Here is a 19,706-nt window from a genome sequence, read left to right as displayed (position 1 = left end):
GGCCAGTCCCCACAGCCACAGCCAGATGGGTCCTCCTCCTTCAGTTGAACGAGGTGCTGCTGCACAGAAATCCCACAAGTTCCACAAAGGGGCCCAACTGTCATTACCCTTATACACACCTTTCTCGGGTGCCCCATGAATTTCCCCGCACCCATTCCCCTTGTTGCATCCTCATTGGGATTAAGAGGTAGCTGCGTCCACCACTCTCCACATTGCAATAATCCCAGTGGGAGTAGAGGATACTCCCGCTACGACGAGGCAGACAGTCCTGTCCCCATGGCCAAGACTTTTCCTCTCTGGTCACTCCCCCCACACAGGAGACCCTGGATGAGCGGAGGGTCATCCGAGCGCCGTCGCCTGGCCACTTCAGGGAAGCAGAGAGAAGCTCCATAATGACAAGGGCTGTGTCCAGGCTCCATCCTAGAAACTGGTGAGTGTCCAGAGGGCTGAAAGGCACAAAAGCAGCTCTGCCTCCCCAGAAGGATCAGGGATGCAGAAGATGGTACAGAGGCCCCAGAAGGCCCCAAGCCAAGCAGGCTTTAGAGAAGGGGATGATGAGGGGGTCCCTGGGGAAAGTGAGAGCTGTGTGTTCCCAGGGGCAGCCTGAGGGGTCCTTGTCTATGTGGAGGAAAGGTTTGGCCACCTGTAGATCCAGAGCTCCTGTGACCTCCCTCATCCTTCCTTCCTCTCTGGATCGCTCTCTGTGGAGCAGCGCAACACGAACAAGATGACAGTGGCCTGAGAGCATTTCCCACCAAGACTATCTTTATTCACAATTGATATGCATCACTCCAAGGGTCCTGCTCCCACCCACAGCTGGCCACAACCACATCTCCCACCTCTCTAACCCTCCACAATCCCGCACCCCCTCCCCACTCTGGTGGTCCTGCCCTCCTTCCCTCTCCCCTACATCATCCAGGGTCAGCAGTGGGATGACAAGGAGACCCTAGGCTCCCCTGGGGGCCGCCCTGGAGGGCCAGCCCAGCTGTCCCCTACTGGCTGCAGTGCTTCTTCTTCCTCTTCCTTCTCCTCTCTGTGACAAATGGGTCACGATTTCTCTTTCTCGGCTGTGAGGGGCGAGCCGGCCCAAGAGCCAAACCTGACCTCCCAGACACCCCGAGGCCAGCCAAGGGGATGGGCAGCTTCTCAGCAGCGGCTGGGCGTTCACACAGAGCCCACTTCCTCGACTTGGGAGTGGCTGGTGGAGCTGGGCTGAGACCTCTTCTCTGAGGGGAGGGGGCGTGGGGAGCACTGCGGGCCCCCCAACCTCCAGGGGATGCCAGGCCTGAGGCATCGGCAGGACTCTGGGACAGACTGAAAGGCCTCATTCTGTGCTGAGTGCCCACGATGAAGATCATCCCAGGGAGCTTCACCTTGTCCTCACCGGACCCGTCCCTGGGCCTTCGGGCCTCCTGAACAGGAGAGGCCTCTCTGAGAACAGACGCATCCCTGGGTCCCCGTAGAGGGCCAGCGTGCCTTTGACCCTGGGGAGGGGAGGGCCGTCCGGCCCGGAATGAAGAGACCTCCTGACGTCCTCGAGAGGGAACAAAGATTTTGGGCCTGCACAGGCCAGTTTCTCTTTGGATGAGCCTATGAGGAGCCTCAGAATCAATCTCTGGTGGGCAGGCTTCATCACTGACCCCTAGATCGGGGTCTTGGTCGTGCCTCTGGGCACCTTGACTGGTGTCAGACTCAGAAGGACTTGAGCACATTCCGGGTGCACTGTGACTGGGGCCTGCCCGCACACCCTCGTCCTCTTTCAAGGCCAGGAGTCGTTTCTGCACCAGCTGGTAGGAGGGAGGAGGACAGTGTTGGCTCCACACACACATGTGAGAGGAGGAGCCCTGGGCAGTGGGACAATGGCCCTGGGGGGGAGGAGGGGACGGGGGATCCCAGGACTTGAATCCAAATACAGACACTGTGGCATTCTTGCCATCCTCCTGCACCTTATTCCCAGCTTTGTGCCCTTCCCTCCCCTCCCAGCTCCCCATCCTCTCCTTCCTTTCACCCTGCACTGCACCCACCCCTGAACAGGCCCTTCCCCATGCCAGGCCTCCCAGGCAGGGGAGGGATGGACAGCGCCAGGTGGCCCTCTGGTTCTGGGGCCCTACCTCTCCCCTGTTCACTGGGGTCCCTCCGTGCCCTGGTCTTCCTGGGTGTCCCTTGTCTCCCCTGTTCTACCAGGGATCCCTCCCTCCTCTGGCTCCCCTGGGTCATCTGGGTTCCCCTGTCCTCTGGATCACCTGGGGTCTCCCTCCCTTGGGGTCCCCTGGCTCCCTGAGTGTCCCTCTCCCTCCCCTGGCTCACTTCTTCGGGGGTGAGCCCTTCCTCCTGCTCCAGCTCCTCCGCTAGGGCCAAGAGATCCAGCTGTGGGTCTGGGGAAAGCAATTCTGCCAGGAATCGAGGGTGAATGACTGCCTCCACCTCGGACAGAAAGAAGAGGTTGTGAGCATCCTTGGCCAGGAGCGGCCTGTGAGACAAGAAGACCCGGAGGGAAAGTGAAAAGCAGAGACCCACCCCACTCTCCTCCACAAGGCGGGGATGCTCAGCACACACACACACGTGCACACACACACACACACATGCTCATACACAGTCACACACAAAAGAGCACATATACAGAAGCACATACACAGGCACACAAAGGCATACACACAGACAGACACAAACACGTACACACATACATCTGCACACACTTCCCCTAACATCAGACTCAGGAACAAGGAACTGGGCTTAAGTCCCAACGGCCTGAGCAGAACCCAGAACTTGGGTGCTGAGTGCTCCATGCCCTGGCATCTTGTAGACCCCAGGCTCCAGGCCTAGCCTACCGTGGTGACAAAGTCCTCCTGGGAACACAGCTTGTCAATGTAGCTCAAGAGGCCCGGGTCCGAGTAGATGCCGTCGTCTTCCTGCTTCAGCTCATTTCCGTCCTCTCCACCTTCTGCATCTGACTCGCCTGTGGCTGAGTGGACGGGCCCCACCAGCGCATCCATGATGTCCATATACTCCCTCACAGCCTCAGGGGGAATCTCCTTGGGTGCCTTGGGCTCCGGGAGCTGCTGGGACCTGTGTGGCTTTGGGCGGGAGGGCTGGGCCCTGGGGTTGGACATCCTGGGAGCACAGGCTGAGGCAGAGCGGGAGGAAGGGAAGGAAGGTGAGGGACTCCCAGTCCACCTCCTCACCACCGAGCGCACGTTGGAGAGGGCATTGTTTGGGGGACATTGATGTGGGTGTGGGGGGGTCAGGACCACCTGAAGCCTCATGCACTGTTGGAGAGGGGAGGTAAGGGGGGCATCTAAGAGAGTCACAAGTAAGGAAGTGGGGAACCTCCAATTTTCTAGGGGTCTCGCCATCAAACCCACTTCCTAGGCAGACTTTGTGTGGGGTCCTTTGACAGGGAGGTGTGAGAGGAGTTACAAAACTGACCAAGTCAATACCCCGCAGTGACAAAGGGCAGCTGAGAGCCCACGCCCCCACCCCCTGCCTCAGTGGCTGTTTTGGTTGAAAGACCAAGGCCCCTGTCTTGAAGGTAAAGGATCCACGTGGGGACAGTGGCCAACCCTAGGCCCCTGTTACCTGTGCCTTCAACTCCAGTGGGAACCTGGGTGCCTGGCTGAAGGCCCACTTTCGGGGCTGGGGGCCCCCGAGGATCCAGCTTCGGTGGGGCTGGAGGAGGCAGGTCCTGCGCACACTGCATCCACTGCCACTTCTGAATCTGCATCTCCTCCTCGGCCTCAAATTCCATGAACCTGGGGGGTGACGGAGGCACAGGCCACCCTGAGCAAAAGGCCTGGGTTCTGGAGCCCAACAAAGGCAGCCAAGAATGAGGGATTGGGAGAGGATGTGCCTTGGGGCTGTCAAGGCCCTGTGAGGTGCTGTCCACAGCAGAGAGCTGCTCCTGGAACTGATACAAGATCTGCGACCCTTCCTGCCTCACCAGCACTGGACGGCATTCAACAGCATAGACCCAGGTCGCTGAATTGAACCAGGTCAACGGGACATGTGGCTGACCCAGGGGGCACCCTCCTCATGCCCCCCGTCCCCATCCAGAACCACATGAAGGGCTGACAGCCAGAGGCTGGAACAGGCATGTGTTCCCCACAGGGGTCCTTGCCCGAATCCAGGACCCTGGGCTGGGACTGAGAGTCCTGGAACAGAGACCTGGAGACGGGGGGCCAGGAGAGGCTGGACGACGTGGATGCTGAGCTTAGAGCAGAGGCCTTCCTTTCCTCTGAGAGGCGCTCGTTTGTTTGCTTTTCTTTCTTAAACCAAGGGGATTACCATGGAGCCAACAACGGAAGTGCCAGAGACCCTCGGGCTGACGACAGCTGGCTTCCCCAGCCTCTTCAGGGATGCCAGGGTACCCACTCAGGCCACTTTTCATGAGGAGAGGGGGTCCCAAATCTATGTCAGTGGCCGCCAGCCACCCACCACTAAGGAAGCAGCAGGCTGGCGGGTGGAGCTCTTTCCCCGGCTCAGCCCATATGGCCGGAGTTGGACCCCAACTGGACTCACAGCGTCACCCTGCCCCATCCTGAGACCTTCATGTCAAGGCAAGGGTAGGTCAAAATCAGGGGACGGCAGAGCTCCTGGTGGAGGACGGACAGAAGACCCAAACTCTCAAGGTGAGGGAGGGGTTTCTGGAGGACAGTAGGTCCTCTGGGCTGCGGGGCCCCTGTTCTTGGTGACAGCCCTTCTCCTTTGTCCTCTCTGATGAGCATCCCCATGGCCAGACCCTGCCCTCACCCACTCGCCTCAGCCTCCACGCAGCCCCTGGGCCCAGTACGCTGACTCACTTTTCTGCTATCTCATAGTAGATCATCCGGTCAAAGTTGCTAACGCGCTGCCATTCGTGCACGGCCCTGCACAGTCCCCACTCCAGCATCATGGTGGGCTTCAGGCGGGCCACGGATCGAAGCACTGGGCTGTAAGACCTTGGGGTCAGTCTCTGTGCCCAGCCCAGCCCCCACCTGCCTGACCCCACCCGCCAATGTGGACCACACATCACTCGACACAGCATGACTGAGCAACAGGAGGGTGGGAGGCAGGTGTCTGGGAGGGCAAAGACAAGGCTTCCCGGCCACTGCTGTCACCGCCTCACACTCACTCGAGGATGACCTTCCACTCCCAGGCTACAGCTGGGACACTGTGCCTTGGGGAGCTCTTTTCCTCTTCAAGGCTGCCTTTTCGTAAGAAAAATCACTATCGTCAATGAGGCATGGCATGTGCCAGGCCATCTGCTAACACTTCATAGATTAGCCCAAGGAGTCTTCTGCCCGGTCCTCTGAGTGAAGTGTGACTGTCCCGTTTTTACGAGGGACCGGACGTTTAGGATGGAAATGCCTGCCAGGCTCACAGCTCTAGTGGGAGAGAGCCCACGCCCTTAGGAGAGCTCTACCGTCACCCTGTTCCTAGTGGAATTCTCCACGACAACGAAGTCGAGGTGTGCATTAAGCGCTCTCCTGGGCCCCGCGCTCCTCCCCCTCCTCTGAAGTGACCTCCCCCGGCCACATACACTCAAGTCCTGTATGAAAGGAGACGGCACCACAGGAGACTGCGGCATCCACTCCTTGGCTCCTCACCTTACAGCACGACCCTCTCTGACTGCAAGTCTTCAGTCCATAGTACCATGAGAATCATGGAAGAGCAAGTTGGCTAGACTCTCAGGGTGGTGGGGTCAGTTGAGATAAGGCACATTTCAGTCATGACGTCATGGACTGGCAGGCTCACCCATATGACCGACAATGTGCCTTCTCATAGCATGGACATCACCCTCAGACCTTGCTTCCAGTATCCCTAGAAACCTAACCTGCGAGTGCATCCCCAGGTCCTCTTTATCTAAAAGCTCCGATAAGCTCATGACCCCCTGCGCGTTCACTCACATGAGAAAGCAGGAAAGAGCTTCTGCATCAGGACTCTGGGGAAGGTATCTCCGCGCCAGTGGCTTGAGGCACTGCCAACGTCGGAAGTTACTGTACACGCTCTGGGGGATAGAGCAGTCACCCTGCGAGGCGTAGGGCTGGTTGGTGGCCAGGCTGCCCTCCCTGGAAGTGCCATGTGGCCATGGGCCAGAGTTCACTGGGCGAATAATAGGGACCAGCTGGGCAACTAGTGGTGGAGCTTGAGGAGGAAATTCTGGGGTCCAGCCTCCCTTGCCAGCCTGAGTAACTCCAACAGCTGGAGCAGTCACAATGGTCTCCATCGCAGGGTTTGTTACTAATACGGGTGCAGGACATGCAGCACTCCCGCTGAGGGCTCCTGGAGCGCTCCAGGTGAGGGGGCCCTGAGTTATGATAAAGGTCTGAGTCTGGGGCGCCTCCACTGGCCTCCCTTGTGACCTGACTTGGACAGTGAGGTTGCAAGCCCCAGGGGCACTGGGTCCACGGCCACCATTAGTCACCAAAGGCGTCGTGGGGAAAGCTGGCAGCAGCAGGCTGCCAGGAGGGAATGCTGGGGTGATGGGAGGTGGCAAGTTCTGCCCCCAGGGTGGCCGGTGCTGGGCGCCAGGAATGGGTGGAGGAAAGGGCACTGCCGTGAAAGTAGACAAGGAGGCACCAGGGTTCATGATGACATCCGTTCCCAGCACTGGAGATGCTGTTGAGGCAAAGGAAAGGAGTGAATGGAGGAGGAGATGGGTCAGTGGGACAGAGGCTCTCTGAGGCATCAGAGTGTAATCTCCACGGGTGAGAGAAACCTGTACAGAGGAAACTGCAGCGTGCAAATGTCTTCAAGTGCTTTTCATGCCCTGACCTCCAGTTGAGAATTATTCCACTGGTGACCCTGCACCCATCCACCAAGGCCCCTGACCCCTGCCTGCCGAGAAGAAATGCCTCAGCAAGCACTCACTTGGAGAGCCTCCCTAAGGCAGCCCCTGGCAGCTACGCCTCACAGGCTGTCTCCCAAGACCTGAAACTGTGTGCACCTCCGCTGTGTGAGAAATGCCCCTCAGCCGGCGTACTAGCAGGTAGGGACCTCCTGCAAGGTAAGTTCTAGGCACCCAAAGGCACTGTGTAAAACATTAGGGCCCCACCTCCTCCTCAGTCCTCCTTTTCCTGACACTCAGTATAAATCCCCTCTTTCTTTCCTAGCCTCACAAAACAAAACAAAATGCTGGAAAATATCTCTCTAATGGAATCCTGATACAAACCCATAACACCGGCCCAGAATGCACCTGCATCTCAGAACAACCCACAGCAGGTACGTAACATGGGCCAGGTCCTGCCACCCCCTTCCCAGTGCCCAAAGTCACTGTCATCACTCAGGAGTTCTGTTCCTAGGAGGTGGGGGTGGTCTGAGAAGTAGGCACGTGTCCCTTAGATTCTGTCATTTCACAGCCAGTGATGGCTGCGGAGGATTAAACAAGGGCCAGGGAATTGTTATGTTACATTGGTCGTGAGAGTACAGACCGCCTGTGGTCCTCCCCTTCCAGCTTCCAATAATGGTAAGGCAATCTGAGAAGCAGGCATAAGCCAGTTGCCATGGCGATCAAGTTCTCTGGAACACATGCCTGTTCAGGAGAACAAGGTACACACCACAGTGCACCTAATTAACCAGAACAGGTGTCATAGGACGTTTAGTAATAACACAGAATGTCTTTCTGACCCTGGGCTACACTCCTTCCCCCTTTAAAAGAGGAAGCAGCCTTCATAGATATTCCACCCGAAGCAAGCCCACTCCACATCTGTTCCCTGTCCATGAAGGAGTGACATGAAATATGAACAAACTCTTCCTCTCAAGGCAGCCTGAACGTCCACCATGAGATACTGGACAAGATGAAGTAGGTCTGAAGTACTGCGATTCCACAAAAGGAAGAACAATTCAGAGCAACTCAGGAACCTGAGCCCTCTCTTGGCTGAAGTTACACGGTTGCCCATCCCCTGTTGAATCCAAGGCAACAGTTACATGAACTGAGAAGTGAGCTCTGGGCTGGGAGGAGTGGACGAGGTGTGGGCTGCGGCAGTTAGAGTAACCTCCTGACTAGCTCTCAGAGAGGACACTTCACTACAGGTGTGGCCACACACAGCCCCATTGAATGGTTTTCTCACCAAGACCATCTCTCCCCAGGGCCCCCTGAGATACAGTAGGCTCCTGTTCAAATCCCTTTGAAAGATATGGTGAGGCAAGCTTCAGGTACCTCAGGAACATAGTAGAGGTCAAGGCTTTCCTCATGACCCTCCCTGTGTCACCACCAGGACATCACACACATCCTTACACATACATTTCAGAGTGGCTTGTCTCCTCTCTAGAAAGAATCAACCTGTCTGCTGCCATCCTTTCTCCATAGCCAGGGCAATTCCTCTTGATCTACCTCCAATGACCCCTCCTCCCCAGTGCAGTCTCAGGTTTCTTCAGGCTCCCCAGTCTCCCCAGGTGAAATGTCCTTGTGTGTCCAGTGCTCTCTTCTCCCTCTACTTCAGTCCAACTATGTGCTCATAGTGAAGTGTCACGTGTGAACCCGAAGGATGTGAGGGATGGCAGGGTCTCTGAGAACACACCCCCAGCCTATAGGCTTACCTCCTTCTGAAGCCACCCTGCAGGCTTGGGCACGGACTACTGCTGACTGGTAGCATCAATGGGAAGAATCAAGACCAGGACCCAGAGAGTGACTTGCTTCATCAGATGGTCAGGATCCAAGTAAAGGAGGGACAAGTTAGAATCTAAACAGTAGAATGTGGGCTAAAACATTCTGCAGTGGGGGAGAGGCAGAGGCCAGGGGGTTCTGGGTAGGGTGGGTAGGGGAGACACTCCATGAGGGCTCTGCCAGGTAGGCAAGAACTGGAAGTTCCTTCCACCTCCCACAGTGACAACACAATTGGCATGTGCCTCTTTAGGCAGTTTATAAACTGTTTCTTTGATTCTCGGCACAGAGTTTGGACATGACGGTCCCTTACTTTTACTTCTTTATCCATCAACCTAGTTTTGTGTCCCTCAACACACTCTGCTTCCTACCTGGCTCTTGACTTACTTCAACAGAGACTAGACTTTCTGAACAAAATACCCAAGTGTTAGTCTGATAAACATAAATAATGGCCACATGGAACTGAGTATTTGAAATTAGGATTGTCTCAGCAGATGCAGTGTCTTTGACTGCTGTATGTACATCACTCCTAAGGAAGTGGTCCTTGTGCTCCAACCAACATCCAGCAGGACCAGCCTTACTAATGATCCTTTGTGCTGGAAAGCCCCCGGCCATCAAAAAACTGTCATGCAGTCCCCATGTCCAAGACCAGAATTCACTAATGTCTTTCTCATAGTATTCCATGGTTGTTAAAGATTTAGTTTTTTACCTTTTAAATGATTTTAGTATAATATTTTAAGCGAGTAACACCTTCTCATGGTTCAAATTTAAATTGTGCAAAATGGAACATGCAGTGGCGAGTCCTCCTCCCACCTCTTTCCCCTGTCAACCCAATCCTCTTTCCCGGAGGAAACCAGTGTTACCCTTTTCATTAAAATCTTCCCAGAGATACGTCATGCAACTAAAAACGAATGCAATCCATTTTCATTTTTTAAAATGCCTTCATTTTTTTTCTAGTTGAAAATTCATCTATGTTCCAATATATCTGAGGATATTTCCAATGATTGTCTTTGTATGGGTATTGTGGCTCCTCTGTTTCTGCACTAGATTCCTAGAACAAGAATTTCTACAGTCTCTTAAATTTCAAAGCACCTGAAAGAATAGGGTGGCTCGATCTAGTAAAGAAAAGTAACAAATGCCTAACTGAATTTGGTTTTTGAACTTCACATAAACAATGAATTTGTTTTTAGTATAACTGTGTCCCACGCAATATTTTGGACATACTTTTACTGCAAATTCTTTTCCTGTTTATCTGAAATTTACATTTAACTTGAAATCTGTATTTTATCTGGCAACACTACCAAAAAATTAGAACATACTAAGCTATTATTAGTTACTCATCCTTATGAGAAAGAGAACTTGGAGTGAAGAGACTCAAGTGTGCATCTTGGCTCCAACACAAAACACAATTGTAAACATACACAAAATCTGTAGGCTCTTTGGATGAAATGGATTTGGAAGAGCCATCATATAGCACTGAACGTCTTGGCGTAGTAGGGGTAAGGACAGAAGTAAGGAACAAGAAGGCAGAAAATCTTCTTCTCTTTCCTTATGTTAAAGGGACTAAACATCCTAGAGCCCTGGTTTTTCTAGGTGTTAAAAATCCACTACCCATGAGATGGATGTGCACCTTGAGACAATGCCAAGAGTTCATCTACCAATTTCCAATCCCCATTCATACAAACCCACTTCCATCTAAATCCTAGCCTGCAAGCCCTGCTTACAAGTTTGTTAATTTCCTGTCTGCATTACATACACTTGCTCTTTAGAATCTAGGCTCATCATTGCATATGGTCCCATCTGCATGGTAACCATGGTAGCATTCCTTTTAAAAAACTTGTTTGATTATTATTTTCATATTGAGAATCCATGTCAGTCAGTTTATCACTATCAAAATGATATGAAAGAGTATTCATGTTTTGTGTTGTGAGAAGAGAGGACTGTTAGGAAACTTGTCAAGGGAGATGAAGGGTGAAAACCTCAGAGGATGGCAACCAAATCTCTTGGGAGACGAGATTCACTGACTGCTGTAGCAGCAGTAGAACTCCTACTGATTGTGGGGTGTTGGGGAAGGAAACAGGTTTAGAAGGACTGTTCCACAGTGTGAAAAAGACTCCTGTTGGTGCTTAAGAAGTTCCTTGCCCCTTGTCAGGAAAACTGACTCAGAAGAAGATGAGAAGATAAGGTGAGAATATTTCAAGCAACATCATGGTGAACTTTATATCTAAAGAAACTCCTGTTGGGGACTGAAAAAAATAAACAATTTGTGAATATCACTCAGTACTGGAGCTTTTATAATGAAAACTTAAATGATTTTCAACCAATTACTTTATACTAGAGGGACGGTGAGGCAAAATATTGTACCCAGGCACTCGAGAAAGTCAGGCTTCCTTGTTGCTTCCTCCCTTTGTTCAGTCATTCAACCAATTATTTACAAGATTCTCACTCATAATTCTGATACAGTATTTGAAGGACTCTTCTCAAGGCCACTGATACAAAAATTGCACTGTGCAAATTTAGCCAGTCCCAATTCTGCAATCACTTCTGTAATACTTCAAAATCCTACACCCCAGAGTCAATCAAATTAGCCCAAATGTAATTTGGGAAGACCAGTCACAGAAGGGAGTATCTAAAAGTCCTTTGGATCATGATCTCTGACTATTCCTGCACAGAGGCTGGGGGCAGGCATTGACTACTGAGAAAAAACATCTCTGGACATGCATCACAAGCCTCAGAAGACGGTTCATCTTCCACTCAATCACGAAACATTAAAGAAACAAAGAGATACCATGTTTGTGTCTTGTGGGGTTTTCAAGTCTCTGCACTTGGAGGCGCTTAGTGCTGTTAGATGTGAGGGGTCTTCAGAGGCATCCTGTTGAGTGAGAAATGTTCTAATCTTGCAACTGACAAAAAATAGGATCTGATGATTGAAGTTTCTTTGGGAAGTATTACAAAGTCAGGTCAGTAAGTTGATCCTGCTACTATTTTTGTTGTTGTTGTTTTTATTGTCAACTGAAATTCTGCAAGATATTATAAAAAAGGTGGGAGGGAAATTAAAATTGTTCCCATACTACCTGCTGTGTTGAAATTGGCCCAGATTGTCAACTCTTTCTCAAAATTATTTTTAAAAAAACCCAAAACCCTACAAAGGACACACCTGTGAATCAACATTTATTGAACAACCTCCATGTATTAAATACACTGAGAAAAAATATTCTAGAAGAGTAAAGGCGTTGGAAAAACTCTAGGAACGGAGTCAGGAGACAGTATCTTAAGAGTGTTTCCCAGGTCTGAAATTCTTTGCTAGAATTGTTCTTTAAAAGAAACTTCAGGCTTGCTAGGAAAAACACCTACTGTTCTTTGAAAGGCATAAACAAGAACCAAGGAACTGCAGTCCAAAGGGCATGAAAGCACTTGCCCCAATTTGAGGCTACTGTGCTTACAGCGGAGCTCTCCAGAACACTTTGTAGCTAAGTGCATGGGTTTCACGTGTGCAATATAAAAATCACAAGTGCACATCTCACAAGAGCTGGTTTGAAGAAGAGACCGTCACGAAAGTTCCCGGCGAGGAGCGTCGCCAGACAAGCTCCGCAGCGTGCCCGACCCTCCATTTCTCTCCTCTCCTGCAAAGACCTCCTGGAACAGATGCCCGCGCGCCCCGCGCCTGCACGGCTGCGCACGCCCACTGGGCGCGGGGCTCTCGGGGACGCCGAACGCAGTCCTCTAATGGCTGCAGGCATCTGTTGGGGCAGCCTGCTCCGGAACACAGGAACGCATGCGCAAGCGCGGACGGTGGGGCCCGAAAGGCCGTCCGGCGGGGGCGGTGCCTCTCATGGCGGCCTCTAGTATCAATTATAGAAATCCTGAGGTAAGGGGTACGGGGACTTTTCAGCCCTCAGGTGTCACCGCTCTGCGCTGTTGTTCACCCTGTGGGTTATTTGTGCCCTTGTCGGTGTAAGGAGACTCGCCACAATGTGGATTCACGCCCCCATAGAGCTCGATTCCCTTGAGGTGTTTACCCCAGGGTTATTGGCACCAGTGGGGAGCCGGCTGCATGAAGGGTTCAGTGGCTGCGGGGCCTACAGTGCGGGGTAAATAGTGTGTGCGAGCTATTAAACAGGTGCCGTTCTAGTCTGCGCGTTGTGAAGAGTACACAAGCTAGAGGGAAGTTCTTGCGAGTTGAAAACCCTCATCTGGTTCCAAAGGTGTAGCTCAGGTGATTGGAAAATGAGTGAAGATCGAAGGAACACACTCATAGTTTCACTAGTGCCTTCCTTCTTATCATAAAAACGTCAATCAACACTTATGTTCAAACTGCATTCTTTTGTCAGTGATGGGAGCAGCTTTGCTGAATGTGGTCCTAAACACGTATTTGTAGTCTGATGTCAAATCATGATTGATTTGCAAGCATAGATGGGGTCTGTACATATTTAATTGGTTGGTGGGAATCTGATATGTAGTCAAATGTGCGGGTTGGTTTTGTCTGTGCATATTTGACTTTGAAGGGAGGTCATGCCTGTGTTTTTGTGAGAGTGTGTAAGAGTGAGTGCTGTATTTGGAGGGTGTTGAGATGTGACGCAGGCATACTCAAGGAGTTGGTGGTTAGGTGTTTGTAATTTGGTGTTTGGGGAATATGTTTACATGTGTTCTTTTCTCCTATGAATTTGGGGATTTGTGTGTGTCTAATGGTGGATTTGGAAGGATTATCTGCATATGCATAAGGGCAATGTCAGGAAAAGTAGTGGTGTATATTACTTTGGGTGTCCAGTCTGTTTGTTTTGTATATTTGGGGAATGTAGGCTGATCATTTGTGTATTCAGGCCATGTTGTATGGTTACGGGGTGTTTGTGTGTGTGCATTTTCAGGAGCTGTCTATGTATATTTGGATGTGTAGAGGGCAAGTCTGTGACTATTTTATGGGACTGGTGGATGTTGTATATGTAGGTATGTTGTGTTTGTATGATTCTGTATTCTGCAAGATGGCAGAGTTAACTCCGTGTGAGAGGTTGGGAATGTGGGGTTATGTATACGCCAGTAGTGTGGTACTGTATGTGTATTTGGAAGAAAGGGCGTATAGGGTGATATTATTGCATACTTGTAGTGTACTGGGTAATTGTGGTTCTATTTGGGACTTGTGGAGAGTTGTGTGTTAAATGAGTTTGTGTGTGTATTCAAGGGGCATGGCCACTTGGAGGAGTATTTGCTGAGGCTGTGCATTTGTAATTTTCAGTAGGAGCCTCTTAGGCTTATGTATTTTGGGAAGTGAGTATATGTGTATCTGATAGAGAGGTGGGGTTCTATGTTTCTACAGGGAAGATGGACAATTGCATTTATATGTATTAGAAATATGTGATACCGGTATTTGTTAGTACTTGTATATGTGTGAGCTGGCTCCTGATAGCTAGGGATAAGTTGATATATGGAAGTTGTTTCATAAATGGTTTGCTGGAGATATTTCCATGTTTCTTACTTGTGTATTCTAATCCGTGTGTGTGTCCGTCATCAGGTGCATGCATTATCAAAGCTTGTTCATAAGGTATGGAGTTGTTAGGAGTATTCAAAGTGTATTTCTTTGGAGAATGCTAGGGTGTTTATACATGTGTTTGGTAGGAGTAAGAGGTGGTCTGTCTATATATTCAGGGTGAGGGTAGAAATATATATATGCACACACACACACATATACAGTTTATATGTTGGGGTAGTGGTGGGGAGCTTGTATTCTGGAGAGGTAGCATAATGTATAGTGTTTGGGAGGGGATCCACATGTTCAGTGTTAGGAATATTTGCATGTGTGTGTCCATAGGTGTGTGAGAATTGTGTATGTATATTAGTAAGACTGCAGAAGTTGTCGGTGTTTTTCTGTTTTGAGTGTGTCTGAGCATTTGGGATGTATACTCATGAGTAGTTTGTGGGTGTGTGTATTTCTGATTTGTGAGTATATCAGTAGGCTTAGTTAGAGTCCTCTATGTGTCTATTTCGAAATGTAATGCCTGAAGAATTTAGTGGTGTTGCTTGTATGTGTGTCCTCAGTATTAGTGAGGTGAACTTGTATGTACAGTTGAACAACATGGGTTTGAACCACATGGGTCCACTTATAGTGCTTTTTTTCCCCCAGTAAATACTACAGGCCTAGTATAGGATCCATGGATGCAGAACCACTGCATGGAGGGTTGGTGCCCTAACCCCCAAGTTGTTCAAGCGTCAGCTGTATTTGATAAGTATAGGTTATTTGTGGCTGTGTGTGTATTTGAGTTCCTGGGGCTTCTGGGGTATGTATTCTGGGGGATGTGAGAGTTTAGTTTGAGTGTTTGGAAACCAGTAGACTGTGTAGGTTATGTGTGTGTGCAGGAATTCTGCAGTATATATATTTTAGGGCCGTGGGATCTCATACGGGTCTGTTTTGGCATTGTACATGAGACAGTTGTGTACTTGGTGAGCCTGTGTGTTTAGGTACTAAGTGTGTACATCTGGATGGCGTATTGGTTGCACATGTTTGTTTTCAGGCCCATGTTCTGTGTGTATATATAGTTGTGAGGGTGGAATGTGAATATTCAGGGTGAGTAAGGTTTTTTCTGTAAAAGTTTAGGTAGTAAGAGGTGGTCTGTTTGTGTATTTATTCAGGGTGAGGGTAGAAATGTACGTGTGTGTTCAGGAAATATATATATATATGTATATGTACAAACACATATGTATATGTGGTATCCTTTTGGTTATATATCTGTTGTGGGGGTTGAGGGTTCTACTTGGGGTGTAAGTGGATTCTGTGCACATATTCATAGGAAAAGGTATGGCATGTGCTGGAACTGGTTCATACTATCTTGGGATAGTCAATGGTGCATATCTCTTCCCAGCTCTGTGTTCAGTGATGTCAGGTGGGTAGCTTTAAATTGGTCATGCTGGGAATGTTTATACCATGGAGATACTATAAATGAAGTCTTTCCCACCTTTCTCAGAGAGCTTTTTATCAAGCACTTACCAGCGTACCACTGGTGTGTGTGTTTGGATGTATGTGTGTATGAAGCAAGAATATTTGGGCATCGGTGGGTAAGTATGGGACACTCATGTGAATTGTGAGTGGGGCATCTGGGGCTATGGGCACTTGTATATGTGCATTGACCCTGGTAATTGTGAATCATTGCATTGCTCCTATCCTGTTCTTTAGGGCCAGAGAATCCCCATAAATGTTGTTAATTCCCAGTAGAAATCAGGCAGATGGATACAGAGGTGTCTGTACCTTAGGCAGGTGGACACTCCTTCAGCATTTGTGTGGTCCTAGCATCTGGGTCCCTAGAAGGGTGGGCCTGGTGGACAGATGGCCATGCAGAGCAGAGCCTTCACAGGTGTGTTGTTGGCATGACAGGCAGCAGTCAGAAAGTCATGGGGCTTCCTGGATAGGAGGTCAGATGACCAAGGGCTCTCCCAGGAAAAGCCTCTGAGAATCAGGTGGACAGCTACAGGTGTTATTGGCTCTTCTGTGGCACAGGTGATGTGACAGGGCAGCATCTACATGGGGTCCAGAGCCATGTGTCCCTCAGCCCAGCTGTCCCAGGGTGGTGGGAACTGTTGCGTATCAGGCTGGTCAATTGTATCACTAGCTGTCAACCAACCTGTCTCCATGGAAACCTAAGTCCTGAGGGATAGGCAGGGGCTCCCCACCTCTATCCTCCTCCCCACCACTGATCCCTCTAGGGATCAGTGAGCTGACAAGGACAGAGATGGGGAGGCTTTGTCCGTGAAGGAGAGTTGGGGACTCAGACCTGGAGAGCCTGGGGAGTCCCACTCTGAGGAGATATGGCTCTGATGTTCCCAAACCCTTCAGACATGTTCTCTGTTCTTTTCTGAAGGCTCAAGATGCTTTTAGCAGTGGGAAGCTTATCTCAGTTTCATGTTTCTCTGATAGGATGAACTGACCCTTTTATTCACTATTCCACATCGAGCTGCAAACCCATCAGAGGGAACCATGTGATCACTGTAGCCACCTGCTGACCCTACAGCCACCTTGTGCCTTCCTTGGACCCACCCAAGAATTTCTGAGCCTTCTTTCTGGTGAGTCTTGTGGCCTTTTCTTCCTCATTCTGAATCCTCCTGCCAATAAAACATGCTGTGAAATTAGAGGGAGCTCTCATGCCGTGTCACTCATCATCAATTACCCCAAGAGAAAGAGGTCATTTACTGACCCCAAACAGGAAGTGCAACCACCTTACTACCCCAGCTGGAGGACGGAAGACTTCCTTTCTGGCCAGCAACAAGAAATAGAAAATAGAAATAGCTAATAGAAAATTCTGCAGTTTAGCCAGTGAGACGCCATTGTCACCTGAAGTTTCACTTTCCTCCAGTGAACTTTCATTTTTGTCCCTTGATGATGACTTTCTTTCGTTGTCCCACCCTCCTTACTATAAAAGCCTTCTGGGACTTCCCTGGTGGTCCAGCAGCTAAGACTCCGCACTTCCAATGCACGGGGCATGAGTTCGACCCCTGGTTGGGGAACTAAGATTTCCACATGCCATGTGGCATGGCCAAAAAAAAAAAGCCTTCCATGTTGTGTAACCCATTGGAGTATCTCCCTTTCTATCAGATGAGATGCTGCCTGATTCATGAATCATTTAATAAAGCGAATTTATTCAAAATTCAAAGTATATTTACTCAGTTAAATTTTGTTTTTTAATACATTGGTGGCATTCAGAGGTGGCCACTAACAGTTTAATATGTATCCCTCCAGAAATGTTCTGTATAAAAATATGTGTGTGCACTTTTCTAAAATCCACTCTTATGATTGCTACTGCTAACAGGATGATTTTATGATTACGTGCTTATCATTTTAAAAAGAAAAAGATAAATATATCGGTGGCAGTGATGGGATCTGAAGCAAATTTCTGATAACATTTGGGACAAGGAGGAACAGGTGTGGTGCCCACAACTCCTTTGAGTTCCCTGTCTTTCTTGCCATTCCTGAAGGTTGTTGGTAAGCTCCTCTTGGTTTGAGCTCCATTCTCTTTGTGTTTGTGCTCCCAATCTAATTGGCTTTCATTTACAGGGCTGGTCAGTTTGGCTGGTAGAGGATTCTCCCTGAGGCCAAACCCCTAGCCTTTCAGATGGAAATTCCCAGGACACAGTAACATCTCTTGGTTATTGCCAGTATATTTTTGAGCGGTAAACCCTAGCCCCTAATTTTGTTCCCTGGATTCCACATTGGGCACTGCTGACAGTGTAGTCTGCACTTGCCCATCTGTTTGGAATCAGCCCCCAGTTTCCATGCTTGGAACTGTTGGTGGCGGCTATAGTTCTCCAATTTGTTTGGAATCAGTTTGCAGTCCCCATTCCTTGGGATTTGCTGGTTGGATCTTTTTCCTCAGTCCAGGGATCCATGGTAATTGATGGTGGTGCATACCAGGCCTTCTTTTGTCCAGGACATAGTAACATCTCTTTGTTACTACTGATATATTAAGGTGCAGTTTTTTGTGTGTGTTCTTTTGTGTTGACAAAGGCTAGCTAAGGAAATGAGATCCTTTATCGCCAAAGAGTTGAGAATGCCAGCTTCTGGCACACCTGCTTATTTTATATTTAAGAACTATTGTCCTGGAGGTTGTAGATATTTAGAAAGATGGCAAAATTATACTAATATTGATCTAGAATTACAGTGGTCATTGTGGGGCATGTTCCAGTTAGACAAGATTGTTCATTTAAGGAAAACACTAGAGAGCAAGGGTTCACAAATTGGACAGGGAGAATGAGATGCCTGCTTTAATTGGTATGTAAAAGTTTACAGAAGGTTTCAAGATTCCAAAATAGCTTCGTTTAGAGACTTAGAGCAAAAAGCTAATGAAAAATTAAAGAGACAAAAGGTACCTGAAACAAAAGACCATAGGACAGATGTGACTGCAGACTTATCTCCTACTGTCCCCCCCTTTCCTTTTTCACCTGAGTACTCTTGTTTTACTCATTTTGTGTCTTAAATATTTTTCTATTCCAAAGAGAATATTTAACAATTGCCATTTAAAGTAAAACTACCTGAGGTTACAGGTGAGCCCCCTCAGGTGTCGTACCGCTTGGTCAAAGACTGAACTGAGAGCTATAGTCAAAAAATTCTCTAAACCTAGAGAAGAACCCCCAAAAGTTTTTGAAGAATTTAGAGTCACTGTCAGGGCGTATGTCCCCAAACTGCTAGATCTTTATCCACTTGTACAGATGTTGGTAGGACTGGGGGAAGCCCCAGAATGGATGCGGGAAGCAAAATGACATAATCCCTAGAATGATATTCAAGATCCTCAACCTGAAAAGGCTTGCAGAATAACAAGTGACCTTTTATAAGCTATTCCTAAAATCTTCCCTGCTCACACTTGGTCTATTATTAATTGGCCTAATAATGATTGGTCTATTATTCACTCATACAAACAAAAGAGGGGTGAACCTGTGGAAGACTTTAGAGCCAGTTTGGAAGCTCTCTTTTTAGAGCAGTTGGTGTTCCAAGGAATAAAAAGGCCACTCAGCCTGCTTTAACTGCCCTTTTTGTAAATGGATTATCTCCTGAGATTAGTGGATTGATAAAAGGGCAGAAAAGAGGGTGGGAGGCTGTAGGCCTGAGTGAACGGGTGACTATAGCTGAGCATTTTGAAAGGACCCTGGAGCCAGATCAGAAACAGAAATCCACCAAGCTCATAGCCTTACAGTTACAACAGCCCTAAGGCACCTGGGCCTCCCCCATTCCAACCTCCTAGGCGTCCATGATCGATTCGATGACCAAAGTTGATGTTTCATTTGTAATCAGTGAGGACACTGGAAGAAAAGGTGTCCTCAAAGGTCCTATGCAAACTCTTCACAAATGCTCTCATATCTGTCTCAAAGGGAGGGCCCCCCATGACCCTCTCCCAGAAGTTCTCTGGTCAACTATTACCAGCAATTACCTTAAACAGCCCAGAGGAAAATGTAATGAAAAACTGCCAAATTTTAGTTGATACTGGAGCTATGCCTTCTACTTTAAACCCCACTCTCATACTTCACTTTGAAATCTACATTAAACCCTAACCCTAACTGTAAACAGAATTACCTAACCCTGTAACACCCTACCCCTAGCCCTAACCAGAGCTGTGCTTTCTACTCTAAATCGCACCCTCAAAGAACAACAGGTCCC

The 19,706-nt window shown here is 49.1% G+C and overlaps 1 protein-coding gene across 1 annotated transcript; it reads right to left on the bottom strand.

Moving 5' to 3' along the window:
• Nucleotides 1-386: 386 nt before the first annotated feature.
• Nucleotides 387-7,788, bottom strand: LOC149748905 (NUT family member 2G-like). Its single transcript, XM_089913002.1, has 6 exons — nucleotides 5,883-7,788; nucleotides 4,797-4,925; nucleotides 3,577-3,749; nucleotides 2,829-3,124; nucleotides 2,308-2,424; nucleotides 387-1,787 (listed from the first exon to the last, which is right to left on the bottom strand). The coding sequence occupies exons 1-6, from the start codon at nucleotides 6,662-6,664 to the stop codon at nucleotides 993-995; spliced, it is 2,292 nt and encodes a 763-aa protein (XP_089769128.1). The 5' UTR covers nucleotides 6,665-7,788; the 3' UTR covers nucleotides 387-992.
• Nucleotides 7,789-19,706: the final 11,918 nt, after the last annotated feature.

The sequence above is a fragment of the Delphinapterus leucas genome, chromosome 6 (genome assembly GCF_059928025.1).
Source record: "Delphinapterus leucas isolate spDelLeu-1000000601 "Yukka" chromosome 6, BTC_Dleu_Yukka2, whole genome shotgun sequence".
Lineage (NCBI taxonomy): Eukaryota > Metazoa > Chordata > Mammalia > Artiodactyla > Monodontidae > Delphinapterus > Delphinapterus leucas.
The sequence above is the reverse complement of the archived record's forward strand: the minus strand, read 5'-3'. Positions and strand labels throughout refer to the sequence as shown.